Here is a 24,647-nt window from a genome sequence, read left to right as displayed (position 1 = left end):
TCATACTTACCAGCACTGTTTATTTTCATGTTTGTTTTTCCTGTTATCTGTAATATACATAAATTAAAAAGCACATCCATACAAATCTCCTACAAGCTGCACCTTCATCATGAGAAACCATAAACATACAATGTCTACTTCCCTTCTGTGGCTGGCTTTTCTGTTCTTGCTTTCTTTCTTTTTCTCATTTCAAATGAGAGTCATCCGCAGTGGCTCTCAGCAGGACCAGGACACAGAGGGTGAGGGGCAGGGGCTCGGTGAATGGAAGGAAGGAGCTGAGACAGAAAATGACGACGAGACGCATGAGAGTCAAGGGTGAAGGAAGGCGGTAGAAAGGAAGGTGGATTTTTGCAGCCCAGTGTCAAGACCTGAAAAATAATAATCCAGTGTTCCTCCCCCTCCTCCTTTCTACATGGGGAATTTTCTTCCTTGGAAAACGTTTGACTGCGCGTGTCTTGCTGCTGCAATTTTTCTTGCTTGGCTGCCAAAGTGTTTTCCTTTGCATTCAAGTGGGCGACAGACGCTGGAGAAGAACAAATGGGATGCGTGTCCATTAAATGTAACGTGCAGAACCAGAGTCATGGTGTATCTCTACAATCACAACGGTCTGGCTTGCTTTTGTTGTTCGGCAGGGATAGGGGAGTAAGGGAGCCAGGGATTATTGTTGTCATACTTCCCATCCCCATCCCTTGAAAAAATCCCATCAATTCTTTGATTTGTCTGCAAAGGAAAATGTTAAGTGTTCTGATGTTGGTTGTTGCTGTTGCTGACTGGTCCGCCAGCCCCAGCAGCAGTGCAAGGACGCGGTGTTTCCTGTATATATATCTATAATCTATATATATCTATATATATATATATGCTTTTCCTTTCCCAGTCTCTCATCAGTGACAGTACGTCGCCGCTGGGACATCGGTGTTGAGTCGGAGAATCCAGAGTAAAGGCCCCTTCTTTACGATTCTCTGGCTTGGGTTGGACCAGGAATGCCAGCAGCTCTTCACAGAGGTCAGGATTCCTGGGAGCCAGAGGCATGAGGGAAGAACAGAAGGAAGGAGGATAAGAGAAGTTAGGAACTTTCTGTCATTCCTTTTGTTTAACTGTGGTAATATAGATACAGTAGAAAACTGACCACTTTAACTATGTAATTCAGTAAGTAACTCAAATCCTTTGCTCTTGATGCAGAACTAACTCATAGCCAACTCTCTAAAGCATTTTCAGAGCCTGTAACCACATAGGAGGAAATGGCTTATCTTTCCCTTTTGGAGCAGCTGGTGGATTCAAACTGCCATAAGGGAATCATCTTTGGGTTAGCAGTAAAACCCTCTACAGACTACGCCACCAGGGTTCCTATTGTAACTACGTGTTGTTGCTATGTGTCATCAGGCTGACCCTCAACTCATCGCTGACCCTCCAAAAGCCTTTCAAAGGCTGCAGATCACATGGGAGAAGAATGCCCATCTTTCTCCACAGAGCAACTAGTATATTTGAACAACCTGCCTTTTGGGTTGCAGCACTTACCACTAGGCCACCAACAGAATTCAGTATATCCACAGTGCTGTGTAATCAACACCACACCTCGTTTCCAAAATTTTACATCACTCACAATAGCAATGCTGTATTCATTAAGCACTGACTCCTCTTTACTCTGTTCCTCAAGCCGATGCAACCTCTAATCTGCTTTCTGACTCCATTTGCCTTTCCTCACATTTCATCTAATATTTATCCTTTTTGTGTCTGCTTATTTCCACTCAGTGTAATGGTTTCAGGGATCATTCACATGGCAATCCGTATCAGTATGTCACTTCTTTTTGTGGCTATGCCACATTTTGTTCAGTTGCACATGTACATTTGGGTGGTTTGCATCGTTTGGCAACTGTATATAGTGCTGCAATGAACACTATTGTCCAAGTTGCCAATCATTTTAAAATACTTGGCCAGTGGTTTTTCCTACCACTCTGAGTACCAGGCACATGGCTCAGAAAGGTAAAGTGACTTGTCCAAAGTCATTTGGACCCATCCAGCTTGTAACTGGCAGCTGAGATCTGCTCTCACATTCCTCGCATACCCAAGCTGATGTGTATTTCTTTCCAGGGAATTCACAGCTTTTGTTTTGCCACTGAAAATGTATTAAAGTTGCTTTTGATGTTGAGTAGCTAAGATCACAATCCTCTGGTTTTTTCTTCCTGACTTTTTTTCTCTTCTAAGAATGTTTAGTCATAACTGCAGAGGTTCTTTTACTTTTTCCTCCCCATGGGCTTTTTAAGTACACAGCCTGCTGTGTCTGGGGGATTAAACTACAGAGAGAAGTGTTCAAATAAAGGAACTGGAGTCTAGATTCTAACTCAGGTTTGTTTAACTCCAAAAGTTAAGAACATGCACTCTGAAAGTACACTGCCTGAGCTCAACTCCTGTTCCCCCCCAGCTTAATGGTAACCAAGTTTCTTGCACTTTGTAAGACTATTTCTTCCTCTATAAAATGAATTATGCCATATGAAATTATAGGGAAATTTCAAAGCAAGGGTCCAAGATATACTAAGTGCTGAGTAATTGTTGGCTATGATTATTATTACTATTGTTGTTATTTGCTTAATCACCATTCCAAGCTTTCTTAGGGTCACACTCATTTTTTACTTATTTTTGTCTCTCTAGGGCTCAATACTGTCGCTGGCATATACTACTACAAAGAAAACATGTAATGTATAGACACAGCATCTTGTCCTTTGCAATCTACATAGTCAAGTATAACGGAGTATAGAAACAAACTCTTCTTGGTTCATTTGACAGAGATGAAAACTGAGATCCAGAAGGTTTCAGTGACTTAGCAAGTTGGTAGCAGAACGAAGACTAGAATCCAGAACTCCCACTTTGGAGCAGCTTTTATTCGCTTGTTAAATTTTCTAAGGTAAGGAAACCGGGCTAAGTCCTACTCTCTTGGTGGCAGCTTTTGACACAGCACCATCTGGAGGAATGAGCCAGCGGAAGCAGATACCACATGTCTGTCCTGTGATGTTTCAGTGAAAGACACAGTTTTCTGTGCAACAGACATGTTCTCCACAACCACGGCAAGAACTTCAATGAGGCAGAATTTCAAAAAGGAAGGTTAACAGTCAATTGGAGCAGGAACAGATGTTCTTGGAGGATTCAACAAGGAAAGAGAACATGAAGAGTGGAAGATGGGTCCCTATGTGGAATTAGGGCCTGTGCCCTATGCTGGTGGGATAAGTCTGTGGTCTGACTTCCTTGAGGCTTTCATTACTTCTGAACTACTACAAAACTTCAGAGGGACAAGGAAGCTGGTTCACACTTACTGAGCATCATCTGAATATGAGCCATCACCCCACAGTGTCCCAGACATCCACCTGTTTATTTAATATTACTGTGATTATCATTGCCATTTGGCGGATGAAGAAACAGGCTAACAGGATTAAATGAGCAGGTCTCAGTCATACAAATTAATAAAAGGTTAGGCTGAGATTTGCCTTTACATGTGGAGGACTGTTCCTTGGGTTGGAAAAAAAAGTCAATATTTCTCAAGCACTTTAAAAAGGATTTTTAAAAATTATGTTCTCATACATGTTACAACATAAATAAACCAGAAAAACATTATGCTGAGTCAAATAAGCCAGTCACATACATATTGGATCAGTCTATTTATATGAATTGTCTGGAATAGGGAAATTGACAAAGACAGAAAGAAGGCAGCTTAGTGTGTGCCAGGAGCAGGAGAGAGAAGAGGATGAGGAATTATTGCTTAATGCTTATTACTCCTTTGTTTGGGGTAACAAAGAAGCTTTAGAGATAGACAGTAGTGATGAAAAGATCATGTACAAATGTAATTCATGCTACTAAAATGTATATTTTTAAATGGAAAATTTCCTATGTAGTATTTTATCACAAAAGTATTTTTTAATCCACAACTCATTACCACACTAAAAATCTGTTTAAAAAGAGTAGCTTTCTAATTCAGAAGAGACCTTCTCCCCTCTCTGTGAAGTCTGACTATGCAAATGATTAGAGGCAATAACTAATAACCAATGATAAGGTGAATAGGCAGCAAAGGGAAGGGAGAACCTTCTGTCTCCCTACCACAACATAAACAAGGTGACCTGTACAGAAGATCCAAGAGAGAGATATGGTGTGTGGTGATGCGTGGGGCAACAGCTTCAGAGAAAGAAGAAAAGAGTGAGGAGGAGGAAATGAGACAGCGAAGTGAGCCATGAAGTGGGCAGACGTGAAAGACTGCATGATGATGGGGCGGGCAGGATGTGGAGGCTGAGATGAGAGCACTGAATGGCCAGGGAAACTGGGAAGGGGAACCCTGGGAGACTAGCTGTAAATACCATGGGAAAGATGAGGAGGAGTGAGTAAGGGAATGGAGAAGATCCTTCTTCTGAACACAAGAGACTCTCCAGAGAAGCTTATCAGCAGCCAAGGAACTGGAAAGGGGCTTGTACATCTCTTCATTATTCAAAGGAAGAAACCAAGTTACTACAGAGAAGAGGCAGACCTATGATCGAACTGGCTAAATGGGATGGCTGAGATTAAAGCCAGCTCTGCTAGATTCTCAGTCCAGAGTTCTTTGTATTAGTGATTCATACATTAAATAGTATATAGATCCTCTTAAGTACTGAGGTATTAATAAAAATTCTCATATGATACAGATTCACAGGTCCTGGCCCAGACCTACTAAATCAGACTTCATGAAGATAGTTCTCCAGTATTTGCATTTTGAACAGGTTTCCCCTTGGGTGATGCAGCAAGTCCAGCGCCAGCATGCCAAGGTCCCTATACTCTACCATGCTGAGCTATAGGGGAGTACAGGGATACTCTACCATGCTGAGATACAGGGGAGAAAAAGCAAACTGGACAACTGAGTGGACAAGAGTGAAAAGTACTTGAATGAAGTCTGAAGAAGGAAAAGAAGCTTCACCTGTGTCACATGGGATTTCTCCTTGACTAGTACTGTCCAAGAGATACAGAATGTGAGCAATGGAAACCTCATTTACTGGGTAAATTTTTACCAGAAAAACAAGAAGATATTATTTCAAAAACAAAGAGAACATAAACTACATAAAGTATTTGAAATTTCTAATAACCACATTTAAAAATGAAGCAGGTGAAACGAATTTTAATGTTATATTTTGTTAACAAGGATGAATCTGTTTGTTTTCTAGCAGTCCATGGTACACTCAATACTCTTCTCCAGCACCACAGCTCAAAGGCATCAATTCTTCTATCCTCCCTAGTCACTGTCCAATTCTCTGATGCATAACAAGTGATTGCAAAGCCCATGGCTTGTATCAGACGCATCTTAGTCCTCAGAAAGACACCATTGCTCTTCAGTACTTTGAAGAGGTCCCTAACAGCAGACTTTCCCATTGCAATAGGTCTTTTAATTTCCAGGCTACTGGTGCCAAGAGTGTTGACTGTGGAACCAAGCAAACTAAAGCTATGAACAATCTCAATCTCTTCATCCATCCTGATGCTGCCAGTTGGTCCAGTGGTGAGAATCTTTGTCTTCTTGACATTGAGCCTCAATCCATATTGAAGGCTGCAGTCTTTGACCCTTTGCAGCAAGAGCTTCAGGTCCTCCTCAGTTTCAGCAAGCAGGGTTGTGTCATCTGCATAACACAGATTGTTGATAGATCTTCCAACAATCCTGATCCCACATTTCTCTTCATAGAGCCCAGCCTCCCAGATAATCTGTTCTACATATAAGTTGAAAAGGTATTGAGACAGGACACATCCCTGGCGAGGGTTAAACTTGGTGCTACTTGGAGGCAAGGATTCTGAGGCTTCGTCTAACACACTTTGGACATGTTATAAGAAGGGACTGGTCCTTGGAGAGGAACATCATGCTCGGTAGGGTGGAGGGACAGTGCAGAAGGGCAGTCCCTCTATGAGGTGGATTGAGTCAGTGACTGGGGTAATCGGGATGGGTGTATCAGAGAGAGAGTGATGGGCACAGGACAGAGTAGAGTTTAGGGCTGTTGTACATAGGGTCACTATGAGTTGCAAGCGACTCAATGGCACATAACAACAACAACATTTTTTTAACCCAATATATCCAAAACATACTTACTTTACTTTGTAATCAATATAAAGATTATTAGCAAGATTATTTTACAGTCCTATTTTTTCCTTCACAATCCTACATGTATTTTACCCTTAAAGTACACCTCAATTCAAATCAGCCAGATGTTAAGTGCTCTGTAGTCACGTGTGGCAAATGGCTGCTATATTGGATAGGACAGAAAACATTACCATCATAACAGAAAGTTCTAATAGACAGCACTAGGGTAGATCACAGTTTAGCAGTGTTTCAAAGTGCCAGGAAAAAAGTTTCAATTCTTTCTTTTCTGACATTAAATTAAGGGTGGTAATCAAAGAAACAGATCTTGGCAGAAAGCAGAGAGTACCAGAAGAATGTCTATCTGTGTTTCATTGACTATGTAAAGGCATTTGACTATGTGGATTGTGGCCAACCTTGAGGAAAATGGACATCTCAGAGCACTTGATTGTACTCATGCAAAACCTTTATTTGGACCGAGAAGCAGTTCTCAGAGCAAAGCAAGGAAACACTGCACAGTTCATAATCAGGAAAGGATTGCGTCAGGGATGCATCCTGTCCCCATACCTTTTCAATCTGTATGCAGAACAGATCATTCAGGTAGCAGGGCTTTATGAGGAGGTGTGGGGCATCAGGATTGGAGGAAGACTCATTAACAATCTTGCTTGCTGAAACTGAGGTAGACCTGAAGCACTTGCTGCAAAAGGTCAAGGACTGTAGTCTTCAACATGGATTGAAGCTCAACACCAAGAGTACAAAGAGTCTCATAACTGGGCCAATTGGTAGTACCAAAGAGATTGAAGTGTTAACAATTACAGCTTGCTCAGCTCCACAATCAACACACGATCAACACGAGCAGTCAGGAAATCAAAAGACGAACTGCACTGGGAAAATCTGCTGTCATGGACGAGCAATGTCAGTCTGGATACAAAGGTTCACCTAATGCAGGCCATGGTCTTCTCAATTACAAGTATATGCTTCAGAGAGTTGGACAATGACTAAGGATGACAGAAGAATAGATTCCTTTGAGTTGCGCTGGAGAAGAGTCTTGAACATACCATGGACTGCCAAGAAAACAAACAGGTCTGTCTTGGAGAGGATGAAGCCAAGTCTCTCCTTGGAGGCTAGGATTTTGAAGTTCCGCCTCACTTTGGGCACATGGCCAGGATAGACTGGTCCTTGAAAAAGGACATCATGCTTGGAAGGGCGGACGGACAGCGCAGGAAAGGGAGACCCAGGATGAGACGGATTGATACAGTAACTGGGGCAATGGGGGTTGTGTGTCAGAGCTAGTGAGACTGGCTCAGGACAGGGAAGCATTCAGAGCTGTACATAGGGTCGCTATACATCACAGGTGACTCAACGGCACATTAAAAACAATAACATACTATGACAGGTTTGGAAACAGGAGTGGCATTCACTTCCTAAATAACATGCCTCCGGAAACCCTATGAACTTTGATAAATGTCAACAGTTGTAGAGGGGCTTCAAGCCTTTTGTTCATAGGTTTGCTATGAGTTATGCTCAACTCGAAGGCAATCAACAACAACAAATCAAAGAAATAAATATTCTTGTATCTTTTTCAAAAGTCTTAGTTGCCATTTAGGGAAGAGAACAAAGTGGAGAACTGCTATTTGTGGAGTCTATGAGGATGGATCTCTGCTCGTGTAGTCCATAGGGAGTTGCTAACATAAGCACTGCATCTTTCTGGAAGTTTGGTACTAGGGGCTCCTCAGGAGAAAGACGGGCAATCTCTTTTGTTACAGCCTCAGTAACACAACGGAGGGTCAGCTATGAGTCAGTTTTGACTTGATGACAATGACTTTTGAGATTAAAAGGATTTTGTTTTTTCATTTTGGAATAATGTGAAATGTGTACAGCTCAATGAATTTTCACACAGGTGGACACTACACATAACCACCACCAGATCAAGATATTTCTAGCTTTTGTAATGGTTTTCTTGAGTCTCTTTTTAAAAAAAAAAAAAATTATTATTATTATTTTTTTTTTGCCAGGGGAGAACTGACAGTTTTATTTATGACGACAACATACAAGCAACCACACTCATGTACATGGGCGAGATAAGGACCGGGCCCAGGCCTTGTGCATGTCCTTGGGATTCTGAGGGGCAAACTTCTCCTGCAGTTTCTTCCACATGCCTTTATTCATTTCCTTAAATTCTTCTAAGGCCTCCGTGGACAGAATGAGCTTGTACTCTTCCAAGGACAGGCCGCTGAAGCTTGTTTCTCTGGGGCGTGGGTACTTGTGTTTGTAATAGTTTGAATGGAGTCGTGCTAAGCTCTTGTACATCTGATCACAGGTCTCAGGCTCTGCAATTCAGTGTGGCGGAGTGGATCCTGGGCTCCTAGAGTTTTTGAAAGTTTCCTCAGTGATTGCAAACTGCAGGCAGGTGCGAGCGCTGAGTGAAGGGCAAAAATTATTATTTTTAATTACTCTGATTTATTTACAAAGTTGAATACATTGTTTTTCACAAAAGATCCTTCCCATTTCCTTCACTCCACCCACCCACTGAATTGTGCAACTCTATGATTAATACCCTACACCTCTCCATCCTCACCCCTCTATTTCCACCCTACCCTTGGATCCTCATATTCATTCTACAATAATAGTTTTATACAATATTTGTCCTTGTAGGACTGAGTTAGTTTACACAGCATAATGCTCTCCAATCCCTCCCAAGTTAGATAGTAGTTACAAAATGATTGCTCCTGTGTGCTGTGTAGTATTCCCTTGTATGAATTTACCACAACTTCTTAATCCATTTGTTTGTGGTTGGACATCTGGGATGCTTCCATGTTCTTGCAATGGTGAATAATGTTGCTATGAACTTTGGTGTACAAGTTTTCATTAGAGCCTCACTTCTCATTTTCTTGGGGTATATTCCAAGCAATGGAATAGCTGGGTCATATGGAATTTCTATGTTCAGCTTTCTGAGGAAGCAACAAACTGCCTTCCAGAGTGGTTGTATCATTGTAAAATCCCACCAACAATGTAAAAGAATTCCTATATCACCACATCCTCTCCAACATTTATAACCTGCATGGCTACTGGAGCAAAATGGTATCTTATTGTGGTTTTAATTTGCATCTCTGTTATTGCCAATGATTTGGAGCATTTCTTCATATGTCTGTTGGCCATCTGAATATCTTCCTCTGTGAAAATTCTTTCCATGTCTTTTGTTGAGCCTCCTTCTTATCAATAATAGATCCCAGAAGGAACCACTATTCTTTTATCATTATTGATTATTTTCTTACATTTGAACTTCATATAAATGGAACCATACGGTATATTCTTTTGTATTCAGTGCATTTACTTTGTGTATTCAACACAATGTCTGTGGGGTGGTTTGTTGTTTTTTTAAAAGGTCTGATAATATTGAACATGTTACAGAGGGGTCACAAGATTTACACTGTAAATCCCTATATGCTGCCACATCATCTCATCTTTCTTGTTTATCATGGCTTCCTTGGCCCACAAAGAAACAAAAAATTACAAATCCTCTAAGATTCTGGCACGAGGAGACTAGAAGGTCAAAGGTGTGTAATCTAGCAATAGAGATGGAACTAAGAACTCTGGCCACCATAAGGCCTTAGTAACATCCAGTGACCTGTGATGGAAACAAAGACTCAGGGGCAAGTCTACGTCGCACTGCTCCTGGTAGGAGTTCTCCTGACTTACAGCTTTATAAAGAGGTCAAACTTGCTCTCTCAGTCCCATTTCATTACTCACTGTCAGCCTTCTCTTTTAACCATTCCTCGACTTACGTTTTGGGGTTTGGGCTCAAGATTTCCAAAGAAGCTAAGGAACTATTCTTCTTTCCACTCCCTACTCTTAATTGTCTTGTCTGAGGGAACTACCTTGCTGCTTTGAGCCACAAGCTGAGACGTGCGAGTTGTTGTATCCCATCAAGTCAGAAGTGGCCCATAGCTGACCTTCCAGTGGGTTTTCAGAGGCAGTAAATTGCACAGGAGGAGATGCATTAACCTTGAGATAGGGACTAAGCCACTTGCCAGATTCTAAGATGGAAATGACTTTCAGAGGATTTTTCCTTTCTTCCCTCCTCCTTGTTGTGATGGCTGATCCCCTCATAAGCCTTACCTGTGGCTTCTTGTCCCTCTCCTCTGGGGAGGGGTCTGTTTCTCTGTATACGACAGCTTTGGTTACCAGCATGTCAGGATGCTGCAGTTTGGCCTCCTTGATGGCTAAAGCCAGAGCCTAGTAGAAAATAATAGCAAAGTAAGAAACCATGAAATATCAGATGTGGAAGAGGCCCTGGGGACCAACTAACCCAAACCCGTTAGTGCACAGCTGGAGAAACCGAGGCTCCGAGTGTGGGGAGTGGGGGATAGTGGTCAAATAGAGACAAGGAGCTCCCCAGGAAGGGACATCAAATAGAGGACAGGGCCAGCAGGAAATGGGCACTATCTTTGCCCTAAAAGTAGCCATTCATCTGTGAGTAGCCCAAATGTGAAAGACTGGGGACCAAGTAGTGCTACTGCCCTAGAACAGCCCCTACTCCTGTACCTGGTCTTGATCAACATCTTCATCCCCAGTAATGATGATTCGCTTCTCAATCCTTGTCTCAGAAAACCCTCCTTTCACAGTCTGCAGAGGGAAAAAAGGCAGAGTCACCCCTGGGTCATGCTGAAACAGCAGCCATGACAGGGAATCTAGCCAGTGTCTCTCAAGGGCACGCCTGGAAACCAGCAGTGACCTTCTCTCCTGGCTTCCTCAGTTTTTCTTTTTCTGGTTTTGGGGCTTCAGAGAGCAGAGCCTGCTGGGTTGCCATCATGCTTCCAACTGTCAAGTTATTCCATCTAGGTCTTCTAAACCCAGCTTCAATGATGGCTCCCTAATCCTAGCTGACAGTGATTCTACCTTCCTGCCAAGGGGCCCCCTGAACACCAGGCCTCTCATGGGTCTGGGCCTCCCTGACTTGTACTCATCATAGTTATGTATATGGCCTTGCTCACCTCATGAGAGCTGGGCTTGTGTTTTGTTCATCTCTAGATGCACCCTTCCTCTATCCCCCTGTCCACTCTGACCACGGCAGGTGCTGAATGCAGAGTTGAATGAACACATGAATGAAATGTGAATGGTGACAAGGTTCTGCCTAAAATGACTCTAAATAGTCTTCCAAGAGAAAATTTGGTTGCTGACACTTACAACCTCTGCTGTCTTCTGAAGTGGTTGGGTTTTGGGGAAAGTTTAGAAGAAGATGGGATAGAACTATAATTACAGGAGTGTGGCTGGAGGAGATTCAAGATGGAGTAATTTCTGGGAGGAGGGGCACTGTTGAAAAGACAGAAAGAAAAGGGAGCCCATACTTGGCAGGGAAAAGAGGGACTTTGTGCAGAAGAGTTAACTGAGCTGTGTGCTGCAGTAGGTGTGATGTAAAACCTTCCCACAGAGCCTTCAGTGAGGTTGACGTTGCTTATGAAAGCTTAAGGAGGAGTTCTTTGTGGAATGTAAGGAAGTACAGAGTTCTGCATACAGCAGGCAACGGCTGGGGCAGGAGTGTACATCAGGTGCCAGTGCTGCCTACTGCTGTTGTGTTCCATCAAGTCAAACTGACCCACAGCTGACCCTCCAGTGGGTTTTCAGAGGCAGAATCATACCTGACTTGATGGCACCTAACAACAACAACAAATCACATGGGAGGAGATTGCCCATCTTTCTCCCATGGAGCATCTGGTGGATTTGAATCACCTGCCTTTGGATTGCAGCGCGATCCTTTGCCACTAAGCCACCGGAGCTCCCCAGATTTCTCCGTTTGGGCTGGTTTAGCAGAATCCTCAGCTTAGCCTGGCTTGCTGGCCTCTTTCCTCCAACTCTCCATCCCTCACCTGGGATTCCTCTTGTCCACAGTGGTGGGTGCATTAGCCAGCTGCCTCTCAACCTTCTGACTTCTCTTTCTCCCATCTTCTGTACCACCCAGTGGACTCCATTTAGCTCCTTATATCTGTTTTTACTGAGACTCTCCCCAATTAAAACACCTTGACTGACAACTTTCCAATTTCACTGCCTCAGAGCTTCCTTAATGAGATGTGTTCTGGTGTTTGTATTATTTGTCTGTATAGTCCTGCTTCCCCTGGCTCCAATCCAAGCTCACTGCCCACAGTTACTCTCTCCACATGCTTCTTCCTGATAGATTCTGCTCCTCCTGTCTCCTACAAGCTTGCCTTGCTTAGGGCCACCTCCAGCAGCTCCCAGCAGGCTGACACTAACATTTGCTCAGTGAATGAACAAATACACTCGATTTCTATTCTCATCTTCTGTTTTGCTTAGAATGCCTGTTTCTGTTTCTCCTCCCTCCCAAGACCCACCTGGCTTCCCAAGCCCCTGCTTTTTCTAAGAGACTCTTCCTGCCTTTTTCTAAAGTTTCCACACTCTTTCCACCTTGCCCCTCTTTACATTCTTCTAGCACTGAAGTTCTGTAATGCACAAGGCCATGGTTCACAGTTATTGCAACACTCATATTCTCATTGTCCGTCCACCCAACTGTAAAGGCTGTAAGGCTGGGGTCCATGCCAAGGATAGTAAGTAGCACAGAACAGAGTGCACCACACTTGGGAAATTGGTAACACCATGAGTGTTCCTTGTTCACTTTATAGATTATGAAGCCCAAAAAAGGCACAGCAATGGCACACTTCCCAAACCCTCTGGCAAGGCTGGGAGTGTGTGGCATCCTTGCTGCTACTCACTTTGGTAACATGGGTGGTGGTGGAGGTTGAGAGGGTTTCCGCGGTGGCGCCGTAGGTGCTGGTGAGGACATCTTTCCCGATGATCTGCAGAATATAACCACCCCCCACCCCGGGCGTCAGGTAAGGACACTGACCTCCAAAGGGTGGGGCTGGGTGGGGTGAGCCGAGGGAAGAGGATGGGCCCCATGAAGGTAAAATCTGGATGCCAAGATGCTTGGAATTACTGAATCTATGAATTCAGGAACATTGGAATCTTCAAAATCCTGGACCCACCCACAAAATTCTACAACCGTAGCATCTGAGATGCCTGGCACCTGTGCTGTAGGCTCAGAATCCTAAAAGCATTCAAGAATTCAATAATCCTAGAACTTTAGAAGAACAAAGGAGTTCAAAGTGGAAAGAAATTTCTGATCCCTTATCCTGCTGAAGCCAAGGACGCGCTCTCTCCGGGGCTAGATGATGAGAAGGGCAGGCTTGTGGAATTGTAAGAGCCAAAAGAGACAGCACAGTGACATTCTCAGGGTCCCGGGGTGGCTACCAACACAGCAAGGGTCACAAGCCATGCCTCTGGACTCCTAGTCTAGTGCTCTTCCTGAACAATGAGGTGAGGGCAGTAAGGAAAGCAGATGAGAAAGGTGTCGCAGAGACACAGTGAAGGGACGTTTTACCCTCACACAGTCAATGTCTAGCTTAAGTCTGTGTGTGAAAGAGACAGTAATCTAAAGAGTGAGACAGAAAGGGGTATTGTGGGGGATAGCTGGCAAGACAAGATGCTGGTGTGCACCAGGGAGACCAGTGGGCATCTGAGGATGATCCAGCTAACTGGCACCACACTAAAAGAGGCAGCCTTCGGGGCTCAGAGTTACAAAGGCAGCAGGCCGCATGTGGAGCCATGTCCACGTTCTCAGCAGGTTCCTCTAGCCTAAGCTGGCCCTGCCCACTTACCGGAGAAAGAGAACGGATTTCCGTGGCCACCGTCTGTGGGCCTGGGATCGTAGCAGCTGCCCCCTTCCCGGACTTGAGATTGTTCTCCTGGGGAAACAATAGTGCTCGAATCTCAGGTGGGCAAGCCCAGAGGATGGCCTGGGTAGGTGGCCATGCGGCTCTTACGGTCACACAGTTGAGACTTGAGTCGTAGCATAAGAAGCATTGTCTGAAGGCACGATTCTGCTCAGTCTCCTCTTATTCAGTCACTTACTTGCTTATTCATACATGCTTATTCACGTGAACACATTCATTCATCCATCCATTCATTCATTCATTCAGCAAACACTGAGTGCCTGGTGTTGGGGACAGTGTTGGGGACACTGTAGTGAACAAGACACTGACGAAGGAGTTGAGACATTTGGGCTCTCATCCTGGTTCTGCCATATTCTAGCCATAGGAATTGAGGCAGAGCCATTTCCTCTCTAAGGGCCTCATGAGTCTGGAATCCTTATGAGGTTAATGTAGGAAAAACAAATTTTCCAAATTTAATTTTGTAAACCAAAATCAGCAAAACAAATTGACTCGTATAGGTGGGCTATTAATAACCTAATGTTGTTGTTGTGTACCATCAAGTCTAAACTGACCATATCTGATTCCCCCAGAAGGTTTTTAGGGGCAGAAAATGGGATGGGAGATTACATCTTTCTCCCTTGCAGCAACCAGTAGATTTGAACCATGTACCTTTATGGCAGCACAATTCCTTACCACTAAGCCACCAGAGGTCTCTAAAAGCCCCAAAATTGCTGTTTTCTCAGTAATTGCTATGTGTTGGGCACATCATGCTAAAGATGTGATATTAAAAAAAAAAAAAGGTGATATTCCTGGAATTCCCTATGGACTTACTGCTCCACCTCTTGCAAGGGGTCTGGCTGCCTGCTTCTCACTTTCACTTTCTCTCCCATCAGGCTCATCCTTGTCTGTCCAGGCACCTTGTGTCTGTCCCGCAGCTCCTCTGAAGGCTGATCCCTGGTCCTAGCACATGCATGGTGTAGATCTGCATCTCTGCCTGCTCAGAGGCCAGTGGGCACAGATACTCCGTGCTCTGCCCTCACCTATCCCCAGACATGAGTTTCCATTTCAAGGCTGTCAATGAACTGACTGTGACACCTTCTCTGACAGAGGCCCAGAATGTGGCCTAGCAGAATGCCCGAGGTCTGCCTTCCAAGCTCAATGCTTCCTTGCTCCAGCCTTAGGAAACAGTTGTAGGACCCTTTGAATTCCACCATCACTCTGGGCCATTTTAAAGCCTCTTAACATTCTCTTGGATCACTTTTCCCCAGGACAAAGTCTCATCTCTACCTTCACGCTAAAAACAGAGGCCTGTTCTAATAGGGAACAGACCATTCAAACCAAGACCGCATCTGCTCTTCTGTACCCCTTCTGAGTCTCCAGCCAGCTCTCTCTTCCAGTCAAAGCAAACCTACCATCTCCTTCTGGATCCTTTCTCCTTCATTCCCAGGCTGTCTCCCTTGCTACCCTCTCTTTGGATCACCTTAATCCCCTCAAGAGCTTCAAAGATTTCATAAAGGTCAATATCCTCTATCTCTATCTGTGGCCTAGAACATTCTTGAACCTCAGGCTTTTAAAATCAATTGTCCCATAGACACTGTTGTTGTTAGAAGTCATAACTAACTCATAGCTGACCCTCCGGTGGGTTTTCTGAGGTTTTAAACTGCATGAGAGAAGATTTCTCATCTTTCTCTTGAGGGACAACTGGTATATTTGTACTGCTTGCCTTCTGGTTGGCAGCACAAATCTTTATTCACTGGTCCACCAGAGCTCTCTACCTTATAGACATTATTCCCTGGAATTTTCTGCCTCTTCCCACCTCTGATACAACTCTGCTCTCAATGCTTTGTTGAGATCAAGGGCTCTTAAATATGAGGGGGCAGCATCTTGAGAGCTCGTGAAAACACAGCTTCCAGGCCCCTCTCCAGAGTTGGGTTCAATCAGTCTGGGAAGCAGCCTGAGAAGGTGGATTTCGAATAGATTACCAGGACCACACTTTGAGGACCACTGGACCAATAACCAACCACTGGGCTTCGTCAGTGAGTTGCTAGCCTACTTCCTTTTGTCTATCAATGATTGTACACTGTCTTTTCCTCCCTCCAATCATTCCTTACCTCTGTCTCCCTCTCTGCAGCCACCCCCTCACACTTGGGCCCTGACCAAGCCAGGCATGAGCTTCTAAACTAATTCCCTGCCTCCTTTTTCTGTGTTTCTCTTTGGCATGTGGGCCTTGGAACTCAGGAACTCTTCTTCAGTGATGAATTCATAGTGCCTGGCACAGTACTTCACACATCGTGGGTGTTTGATAAATATTTGTGGAAGGAAGAAAAGAAGGAGGGAGAGAGGGAGGAAGAGAATTTGTGTTCTAGTCCATCTGCTCCACATGGCTGCTAGAGTAATCGCTCTAAAACACAGAAACACAGGTGATCATCAATGCCAGGCCCCTATGTAAACTTTTCCAGTGATTCTCCACCATCTCCATGATAGTCTGAACTTCTTACATGACATTTCAGGCTCTTCAACCCTGGCCCAGTCTTCCTTTCCACCTTCTTCTCCACCAGCTGCTCCTGCACACATCTGACATCTGATTCACTGAGCAACCACGAGCCTTTCCTTGAACACACTCTGCTTCCTGCCATCTTTACCACTGCATTTATTATTCCCACTGTCTTCTCCTAAGCTTGTACCTGAGTCTATCGTTCAAGCATAGTTTAAAGGCCACTGCCTAAAGAAAGCTTCCCAAGCTCTCTCCTCCAAGCCTATCCTCCCTGTGCACCCTAGGATAGACTTGTTATATGAAGTTCCTTCCATGAAACCAGGAGAAACGTAATAGTAGCTCGTGCTTGACAAAATGTAAGCAGGTGCCAGGCATTGGGCTAAGAGCTTGGCACAGATTATCTGAGTCAACACTCCTATCAGCCCTTTGAGGTATGTGCTAGAATCACTTTCCTCACTCTTGTTTTACAGAAGTGAAAACTAAGATTTAGAGAGGTCCAGGTAATTCACCCCAGGTCATCCAGCCAGGAAGTAGAAGAGCTGGGCCTTGTTCACCACTGTGTGCTCAGGATCTACTGCATGAAATGTGCAGCACATTAAGGGTGCTTGTGATTATTTTGTGAATGAGTAGATTCTAACACGTAGTCTATTTCTTTTAACCTTGTAACCCCACACCAGGCAGATAGGAGAGAGGCAACTATATGTTTTTGGAACAAATGAATGGACGATGGATAGATGAGCAAATGAATGACATGGCTGCTTGCTCACTGTAAGAATGAATAGAAATTTTGCCCTATTAAATATCCTGGTGACATAGTGAAGGGAGAGGCAATACTGAATGACTCAGGGAAAGTGGGTAAGCTGGCACTGGGTTTGAATTTAAGTGTTTTATGATATTTATGTCTTCGGAACCTATTTTTTTATGTAGTCTAAACTGATAACACTCTTCTTTCATGTATCTATCAGGGGTTTGGTAGGCCAAAGCAAACACCTGAAAACAATTTCCAACAGCTCAGGTACTTCTCCTCCAGCCTTAGCTCCTCCAGCTCCACCTGGCTGACACTCACAGGGTCAGGACAAGGGAGTGAGGCAAAAAATCCTGTAGACGCTGGGGTGGGGGTTCAGGAGTCGCGTTGCCTAGGTTTGATGTATCTCTACTTTTTGTCTCCTCTGAATCTCAGTTTCCTCATCTGTAATAGGTAGAGAAAAAGAGCAACCACCTGATAGTTGAGACTCAATCCTCATAGTGAGGCCTCAATGAAACTACCTGTTCACAGTTCTCAGCACACAGCCTGGTACCACGGCCTGGTTGGTCGAACACTATTCTGTTTCATCATTAGATGATCTTATCTCACTCAAACTCTCATAGCTATCAAGTCTGAACAACTTATATCCTCCAGCGAGTTTTCAGAGGCTGTAAATTGCAAAGGAAGAGACTGTTTATTTTATAGTTTCCTCCAGAGCAGCTTATGTCTTATTCTCATTTTACAGATGAGGAATCCAGAGGCCAAAACCAGGAAAAAAACTCTTCCTTTTATAGGTCAGACAGTAAACAGGTTCCAGAACCACAAAGCTCCTAAGGAAAGAATTGGTTCAAAATCCTGAAATTTCCAACTTTGGTTCACTGATCGCCATCTACTGACCAAGATGAGGAATTGTCTTGAGACAAATAAAATGCACAGCACCAGTGGGGTGGGTTCTCAAGAAGGGGCTCAGGCCTCTCTTTCAGTCACATGGCAAAATTCACCAGCACACTCCTCATTGTTACTGCTAATTAAATAATAATCAAATAAACCCTCCTCTTCTATGATTGAGCTGATTCAGATAATAGATACTCAGGGATTCTATTACCCACATGATTTGATTTGGAAAACAGTTCCATTTTCTATGGAAAACAATTTACCATACAGTAAAAATTTGACTGCAGATCCTAGGCCAGGTGCATGAGGGGCAAATGACGAGTCCCTGAAGCTCTGTGCAACATTATCTGGCAGTGTTGGAGGGAGAAAGGGCATGTTAGAGAGACAAACCTCCTGGGTCTTACTTACCATGGTGGTTGATATGGTCTCTGTGGTGATGGAGGGGGTAGTTGTTATGAACTCCTTTCCTAATGGGACATTCCCATCAACCTGCAGACCAGAGGAGGAGTCATTAGAGTTGAGGGGAGACAGGTCCCTAGAATAGGCATCTGTCACTTTGGCTCCTGGCATTCGGGACTGATAGGGAGGCTAACACTAGAGGGCCTCAGAGCTCCATCAGTTCTTTCCAAGTATGTTATCTGACAATGGAAATATCATGCCGGACAATTTGCAAATTCTATTCAAATTTAAAGGAGCTTTCCAGAGACTGTGAGAATGGTGCAGGGTAGAGTTATAGTTGATTCAATAACACCTAACAAAAAAATAACCAACAAAAGTCTCAGCTTTGAAAGCCCTTATGGAGCTGTTCTCTCCACACTTGTGGGGATGGAATACACTCAATGGCAATAACAACCCTTTCACATAGCATTGTCATTGCTAGGAATTTACTTTCGGGATACAAATTGGGCATCAGCCACCACAAAGTACGAACAAGGATGTGCACTGCAGACTGATCATTAGCTGTAAAACCTCCAAAATCCACCAGAAGGTCCATCAGTGGGAGGTGGACTAAAGACATTAACTCTCATCTCTTAAGTGAAATTACAAAGAAGAAGGAAGGCCTATCTCAATAATGGAGTTCTGGTGGGTTAGTGGTAAGGAATTGCACTGCCAACCCAAAGGTACATGGTTCGAATCCACCAGCTGCTCTGCGGGAAAAAGATGGGTTGTCACCTCTCATGTGATTTACCCTCCCCTGAAAATCTGCTGGAGGGTTAGTTATGGGTCTGTTCTGAACAACAATAACAGGTAGAAGGAGTAGCAATCTGCTTCTGAAAATACCAGAGCCTTGGAATCCCATGGAGCAGTTCTACTCTGTCCTACAGGGTCAGCATAAGTTGGAATTGATTTCATGGCAATGGATCTGGTCACCAATAGGAATTATCTCCAAGATAAGGGGGTAGAGGAGCAAAGTATGGTAAAATCTGATCTCTTTTGTATGAATTGTAAATATATCGAGATGCAGGTACATATATGTTGATACTGGGAGAAATCATAAAAAAATATTTTCATTCTGTCCTATTCCAATTTCTTAACTATGAATATTTTTGTTTGTGTTGTTTTGATGTCAGAAAGGGATCCTGGACTGTGCTGTCAAGCTTGAACTAACTCATAGCTGATCCTCCAGCGGGTTTTCAGAGACAATAGATAACACAGGAGGAGAATGCCCATCTTTCTCCAGGGGATTTAAACAGCCTGACTTTGGGTTGGCAGTAAAATTCCTTATCATTAAGTCATGAGAGGTCCCTAGAGCCATATTTTCATTTTCTTCTTACATTTCTTTGTATGAATAAGCAAAACAAATTCCAACATAAGCACCTAAAACAGAACAGGCCAGAAAGGGGAAGCAGCTTGCAAATGGTCACATACAGCCCATCAGGGCTCAAGAGTCTTGACTAGACAGGCTCATAAAGCCCCCACCCCCCATGAATATTAGAAAAGTGGCAGAAAAGAAAATTTAAAAAAAGTTTCTATGTTGTGGTTGTTTATTTTTTTACTTCAGTTTTTGAGACAAAGACTGGGCTCCAGGATAAGAAAGTACTCAGCCTTGGAGCTGTTCTGGTCAAGTAAAACCAAGAAGGTTTCTATTAATCTTACAATCTCAATTTTCAAAGTTTAATTACACGAGAAATATGCTTTAAGAATTGCACCTGTGTCATCTCCACAATGCTAAGTATACTGCAACTAAAATAAACGGTATCTGGTTTTCAGCTTGTTTATTCTGCCAATCTGATGTGGGACCTCTGAGCCCAGGTGAGTTGTTCTGACTAAAGCTGGATTGGGGATCACTCCCTCTTCTCAGTCAAGGAAACCCTTGGGATACCAAGAAATCTTTCTAGCTCCTATAAGTAACCTGAAACTTGTTATCCTGATCCACCAGACCCTCACAACACCCCAAGGAAAAAATGGAGAGATGGATCATCTCCTTTCATAGATAGGGAAATTAAGACTTTGAAGATAATTAAAAGGTTGTAGACTGCCAAGGACAAGACCTTATGTCCTTGGGAAGACAGTGGGGGTTCAGAATGTGGACTCAATGGGGAGCTAACATGGATTTGGCCACAAAAGTGGAATCTCACCCTTGAACACTCAGACTTATTTGGGAGGGTACATGGGAAGGCACAGGTTACCTGGCTGGTGTCCACAGCAGTCACTCTGGTCTGCAACACAGACTCTGGCTCAATTTTCTTCCTAATTGCCAGGCTGCTAACAGTCATAGTTTCTGTTTTCACTGGCTGTGGGGATATAAGGGAGATCATTCCATAACTCAAGTTTGGCATGACTTCTTCTTATAGGCAGTTGTTGTGTACGTAGAGACAACACGTTATCTCCCACCAGCACAGCCGGCACTGTCTCCAGAAGCATACATGAGTCAGGACAAAAGTGGCATGGTGAGTGTGATGTCACAGACAGACAACCCATGACCAGAACCATGGCCAGCACTGAGACAGCCCTGGTCCGTGACCCTACAGCACAAAATCTCATGTTGGTTATGAGCTGGGGATTTCCGGCAACCATAAAAAGAACATTTACAATGTTCATTTAGCATACTCTGTGTCAGAGTCACACACACAAAACACTGAATCCTGAATTACTTCAATGGCTAAGCCATTACCTCCCTTCCCATTACTTAATTAAGTAAAACTGTTCTTTCGAGTAGGAGCTACACAATTGGAGGGTTTTAGAGGCTTGGCAGGAGACAGAGTGAAGGAGTCACGTGGACTTGTTGAGGATCTGGGTGAACTAAGAGCTGTCTGATTCCGCTCAAACTGGATCAACTTCTGACACTCAGGAATGCAGGATCTAAGTGGCCAGAGAGCGATCTGGACTTTGACTCGAACTTTACACTCTCAAGAATTATCTAAAAGAGAGAAAATTGGCAAGAGTAACTAGAAATATTAGGTTGGAGTTTATGTTAATGGGAGAGGAACAACCCAGAAATGGAGGGTAAAAACAGTGGCAGAGCTTCAGGGTGATCAATGCCACTGAACAGTGCATGTAGAACTGCTGAGCTGGTGTATGTTTTGCTATGTGTAACCTCAACAACAATCACACATACAATTTTTAATGTAAATAAAGAAAACAAAAGAAAATCTGTGTTTTCTCTTCAATGCCCTAATTTGAAAATCAGGTTCAGAAGAAACATATCCACTTCCTAGATCTGGCCCAGGGCTACCTGTTGACAATCTAGAAGTCTTAAGGAAAACAGTTTCTTTTTAGGCCTCATCAGGCATAGGCCATGGCTTTTAACATATCTGAGTTGAATAAATGAGTAAAATCCTAGCTAGTCATCTACTCATGGGGAAGAAGGGGAGGGGGATTCATACAGATATTGTTCATTCTAAAATCTGTTTTTTCAACGAGTTGAATTCTTCAATGAGTTGAAGTGCCTGTGATGTTCCTGGCCTCCCACCAGCTTAGAGAAGCTTCCACCTGGTAGGCAAACATATCTGTCAGCCAATAGTTGAATACTTTGGATATCAGTCCAGAAATTATACTGGGGGTGAGTGGGCTGGGAGGGGGTGTGTATGTATATAAAGGGAGAAAAAATTCCACCCAGTGTGGTGAGAAAATCTATGCTGTGGGAATGACATCTGAAGCTCAAAAATGACATCTGTCCTCAAAAATAACGTGTGCAAGGCAGAAAAAGGAAGAACAAAAGAATAGTAGCATCCTGGAGAGTGAGAGGGCTGCAGATTGCATGGACACCAAAACAACTACCTAGAAAACTTTGTTTCAAAACAAAAACAAAACCCTTTGTTTCAGCATAAATGGATTCTATTTTATTAAAAGATCCTAGCAGCTGTAACAACAAAATAATTTCTTGTAATCCTTGCCTACATGTGTCAATACCTACCAGGCTAACACTATGCTATTCTACTTTTTGAGCTTTCTACTGCAGGCCAGTCAGAGCTGTCACTTATTATCCCAATCATAATGATGCTGCAAATCACGTGGTTTCATTGAATGTGCTACAATCTCAACTGTTGTTTGTGTGTTGTCCTTGTGTTGACAATGATTTTATCATGTTTTCTGTTGTTCCAGCTATAATGCTGTGATAGTATTTGTGAACCGGTATCAATAAACACTTAAAAAAGTGAAGGAGTAATTAATGGAAAAGAACAATTTTATCAAGTCTTCCTCTCAGTTACTAATAATATAATTCAATGTAGAAAGATTCTATGGAATAATTTTGTAGGTATTTACATGATCTAAAAAAATCTTATATTTAAGAAATTTACAACCATAGTTATTACATATTATTCTATGATTACAACTGATAATAAACTTTACTAGATATTCTATATGGTCTAGTATGGGAGGTTGTTGTCATGTGCCATTAAGTTAGAAATGACCCATAGCTGACCCTCCAGTGGGTTTTCAGAGACTATATTTCACACGGGAGCAAACTGTTCCGCTTTCTCCCAGGAAGCAGCTAGTGAATTTGAACTGCATGCCTTTGGGTTATGAGAGCAACTCTTTACCCACTAGGCCACCACAGCTCCTTGGTATAGAGGAAATCAATTAGTTACCACAGTGGGTGACACCAACCCTAGTGATGCCATTGGAAAAGGCCTTATCCCCAGAAGGCACAGATTTCAGTGTTGGAAAATGGAGCAAAGAAGAATGTGGTGGGCAGCAGGTTGGGGGCAGAAAGCAATGAGTAAGCAAAGGAAGAACTCGAAGAGAGACTTGGTTTAGAAAGATCCCATTACAGCTCTGCAAAGGAAGGACATAAAGCAGACACTAGTCTATCTTAAGCACCCTCAGTGAGATATTTCTTTTCTAGTAGCTTCCACTACCACCCAAAGACCCCAGGTCCAGATAGATTAAAAGTGCTACTCCTTCCCCAGGAAGCCCAAGTCATGGGGAAAGGAGGCTGGACCTGGATCAGGAAAAATCATCCAGGTGGAGTCACAGAGACTCAGCTAGTCTACAGACACATGCTCTCTGTGGGTGCCATGCAACACAAGCGGGGAGAGGAGGAGGAGTTGAGTAAGACCAGCAGCCTGCCTCCCACCCTTCCCACCCTGTCACTGCTTGACCCCCGGCAGGTGATGGGATCCAAGGGTTAAACCGTCTAGGAGTGTGTGTTATGGTTAAACTGACATGGCAAACATGCGAGCACAGAACCATGCTGTTCTGCTGTGGGGCAGTCATGCAACGGGAGACGAGGCTTCAGGATGCAGGCCTCTGGCTGGTTGTTCAGTCTTCTCACAGGGCCCTCTGAACATGCAGTGCCAGGAGGAGGCATGTGGGTGGGCCTGGGTCTTGATGCTCCACTGTACCTCAAACTGGGGCAGGTCCGGGGTGGAGCAGGCCCCTCGATCTGGGCTGTCCTCGATTTCCCCAGACTCATCATCCTGGCTGGGAGCCCCTTTGCTGAGGTCCCGGGAGAACACCAGGCCCTCGGTCTCAGAATCACTTTTGTCTCGGTCAAGCTCAGGCAGGCTGCGAGAGAAGTCTTCAAAGGCGCTGCCGTGGTAGTCGCCAATGACTGTGAAGTCCACCTCGGCCTCCAGGCTGGACGTGGAGCTGACTGTGATGCTGGAACACTTGCGCTCAATGGCCAGGTGGTTGTCCTTCAGGAACACCGCATCCCTCTCTTGATCCTGGTCCTCGTCTCCTGTGTCGCTCTCTGGGGCCCTGGGACGTGGTGGTTTGACTTTCTCCTCCGAGCCCTCCCTCAGCCCTGCTCTCTATGACCAGACAAAAGCAAAGGAATGGGGATGTGGGGGGTGGGGAGGGGAGAGAGAGAGAGAGATCAAGATGGTGAATGTCAGAGGAAATCTTGTGGTCATGTCAAATGGAAGAGCGGGGCAGGAAAAGAAAATGCCCCCAGGACAGGTTCCTTACAGTTTTAACAAACTCATAACACTATGACTTTTCATGAGTGAGATGCTCCTTTCCAAGGGTCCTGCCCATCCAGGCACTGATGGCAAAAGCAAGTACAAAGCATAACATCCTGCCAGTTGACCCTGGACAGGAGACTCCATCCAAGGATTGGCTCTAGGAGCATTTCAAAAGCAGCACTGTAGGAAAAGCAGGGATGGCAGCCTGGCCTCCAGGCCCATCCGTGCAGTTGGCACTGAGACACAGAAAGTAAGGAGAGAGACCCAGGAATCCAGGAAAACCCAGGATGGGAGATGGCTAGGGCCAAGAGCTTTGAGGGGCTACAAGGAAGCTTGTATGGCTTGTCAATTCCACTGAGTCTCTGTGGGA

At 44.0% G+C, this 24,647-nt stretch overlaps 1 protein-coding gene across 1 annotated transcript in view; it reads right to left on the bottom strand.

Moving 5' to 3' along the window:
• EPB41L1 (erythrocyte membrane protein band 4.1-like 1) overlaps positions 1-24,647 on the bottom strand; it is a 175,144-nt gene continuing 150,497 nt past the window's right edge. The window contains exons 14-20 of the mRNA XM_006881494.1: positions 23,714-24,124; positions 20,555-20,659; positions 13,738-13,824; positions 12,793-12,876; positions 10,613-10,693; positions 10,187-10,303; positions 1-1,012 (exon numbers count right to left, since the gene is read on the bottom strand). Of these exons, the coding sequence (XP_006881556.1) occupies positions 1,004-1,012; positions 10,187-10,303; positions 10,613-10,693; positions 12,793-12,876; positions 13,738-13,824; positions 20,555-20,659; positions 23,714-24,124 (894 nt within the window). The 3' untranslated portion in view covers positions 1-1,003. The remainder of the gene's footprint in view (positions 1,013-10,186; positions 10,304-10,612; positions 10,694-12,792; positions 12,877-13,737; positions 13,825-20,554; positions 20,660-23,713; positions 24,125-24,647) is intronic.

Source organism: Elephantulus edwardii, unplaced genomic scaffold, assembly GCF_000299155.1.
Source record: "Elephantulus edwardii isolate Elephantulus edwardi_28Jun2011 unplaced genomic scaffold, EleEdw1.0 scaffold00015, whole genome shotgun sequence".
NCBI lineage: Eukaryota > Metazoa > Chordata > Mammalia > Macroscelidea > Macroscelididae > Elephantulus > Elephantulus edwardii.
This window is presented reverse-complemented; position numbering and strand designations above follow the sequence as displayed.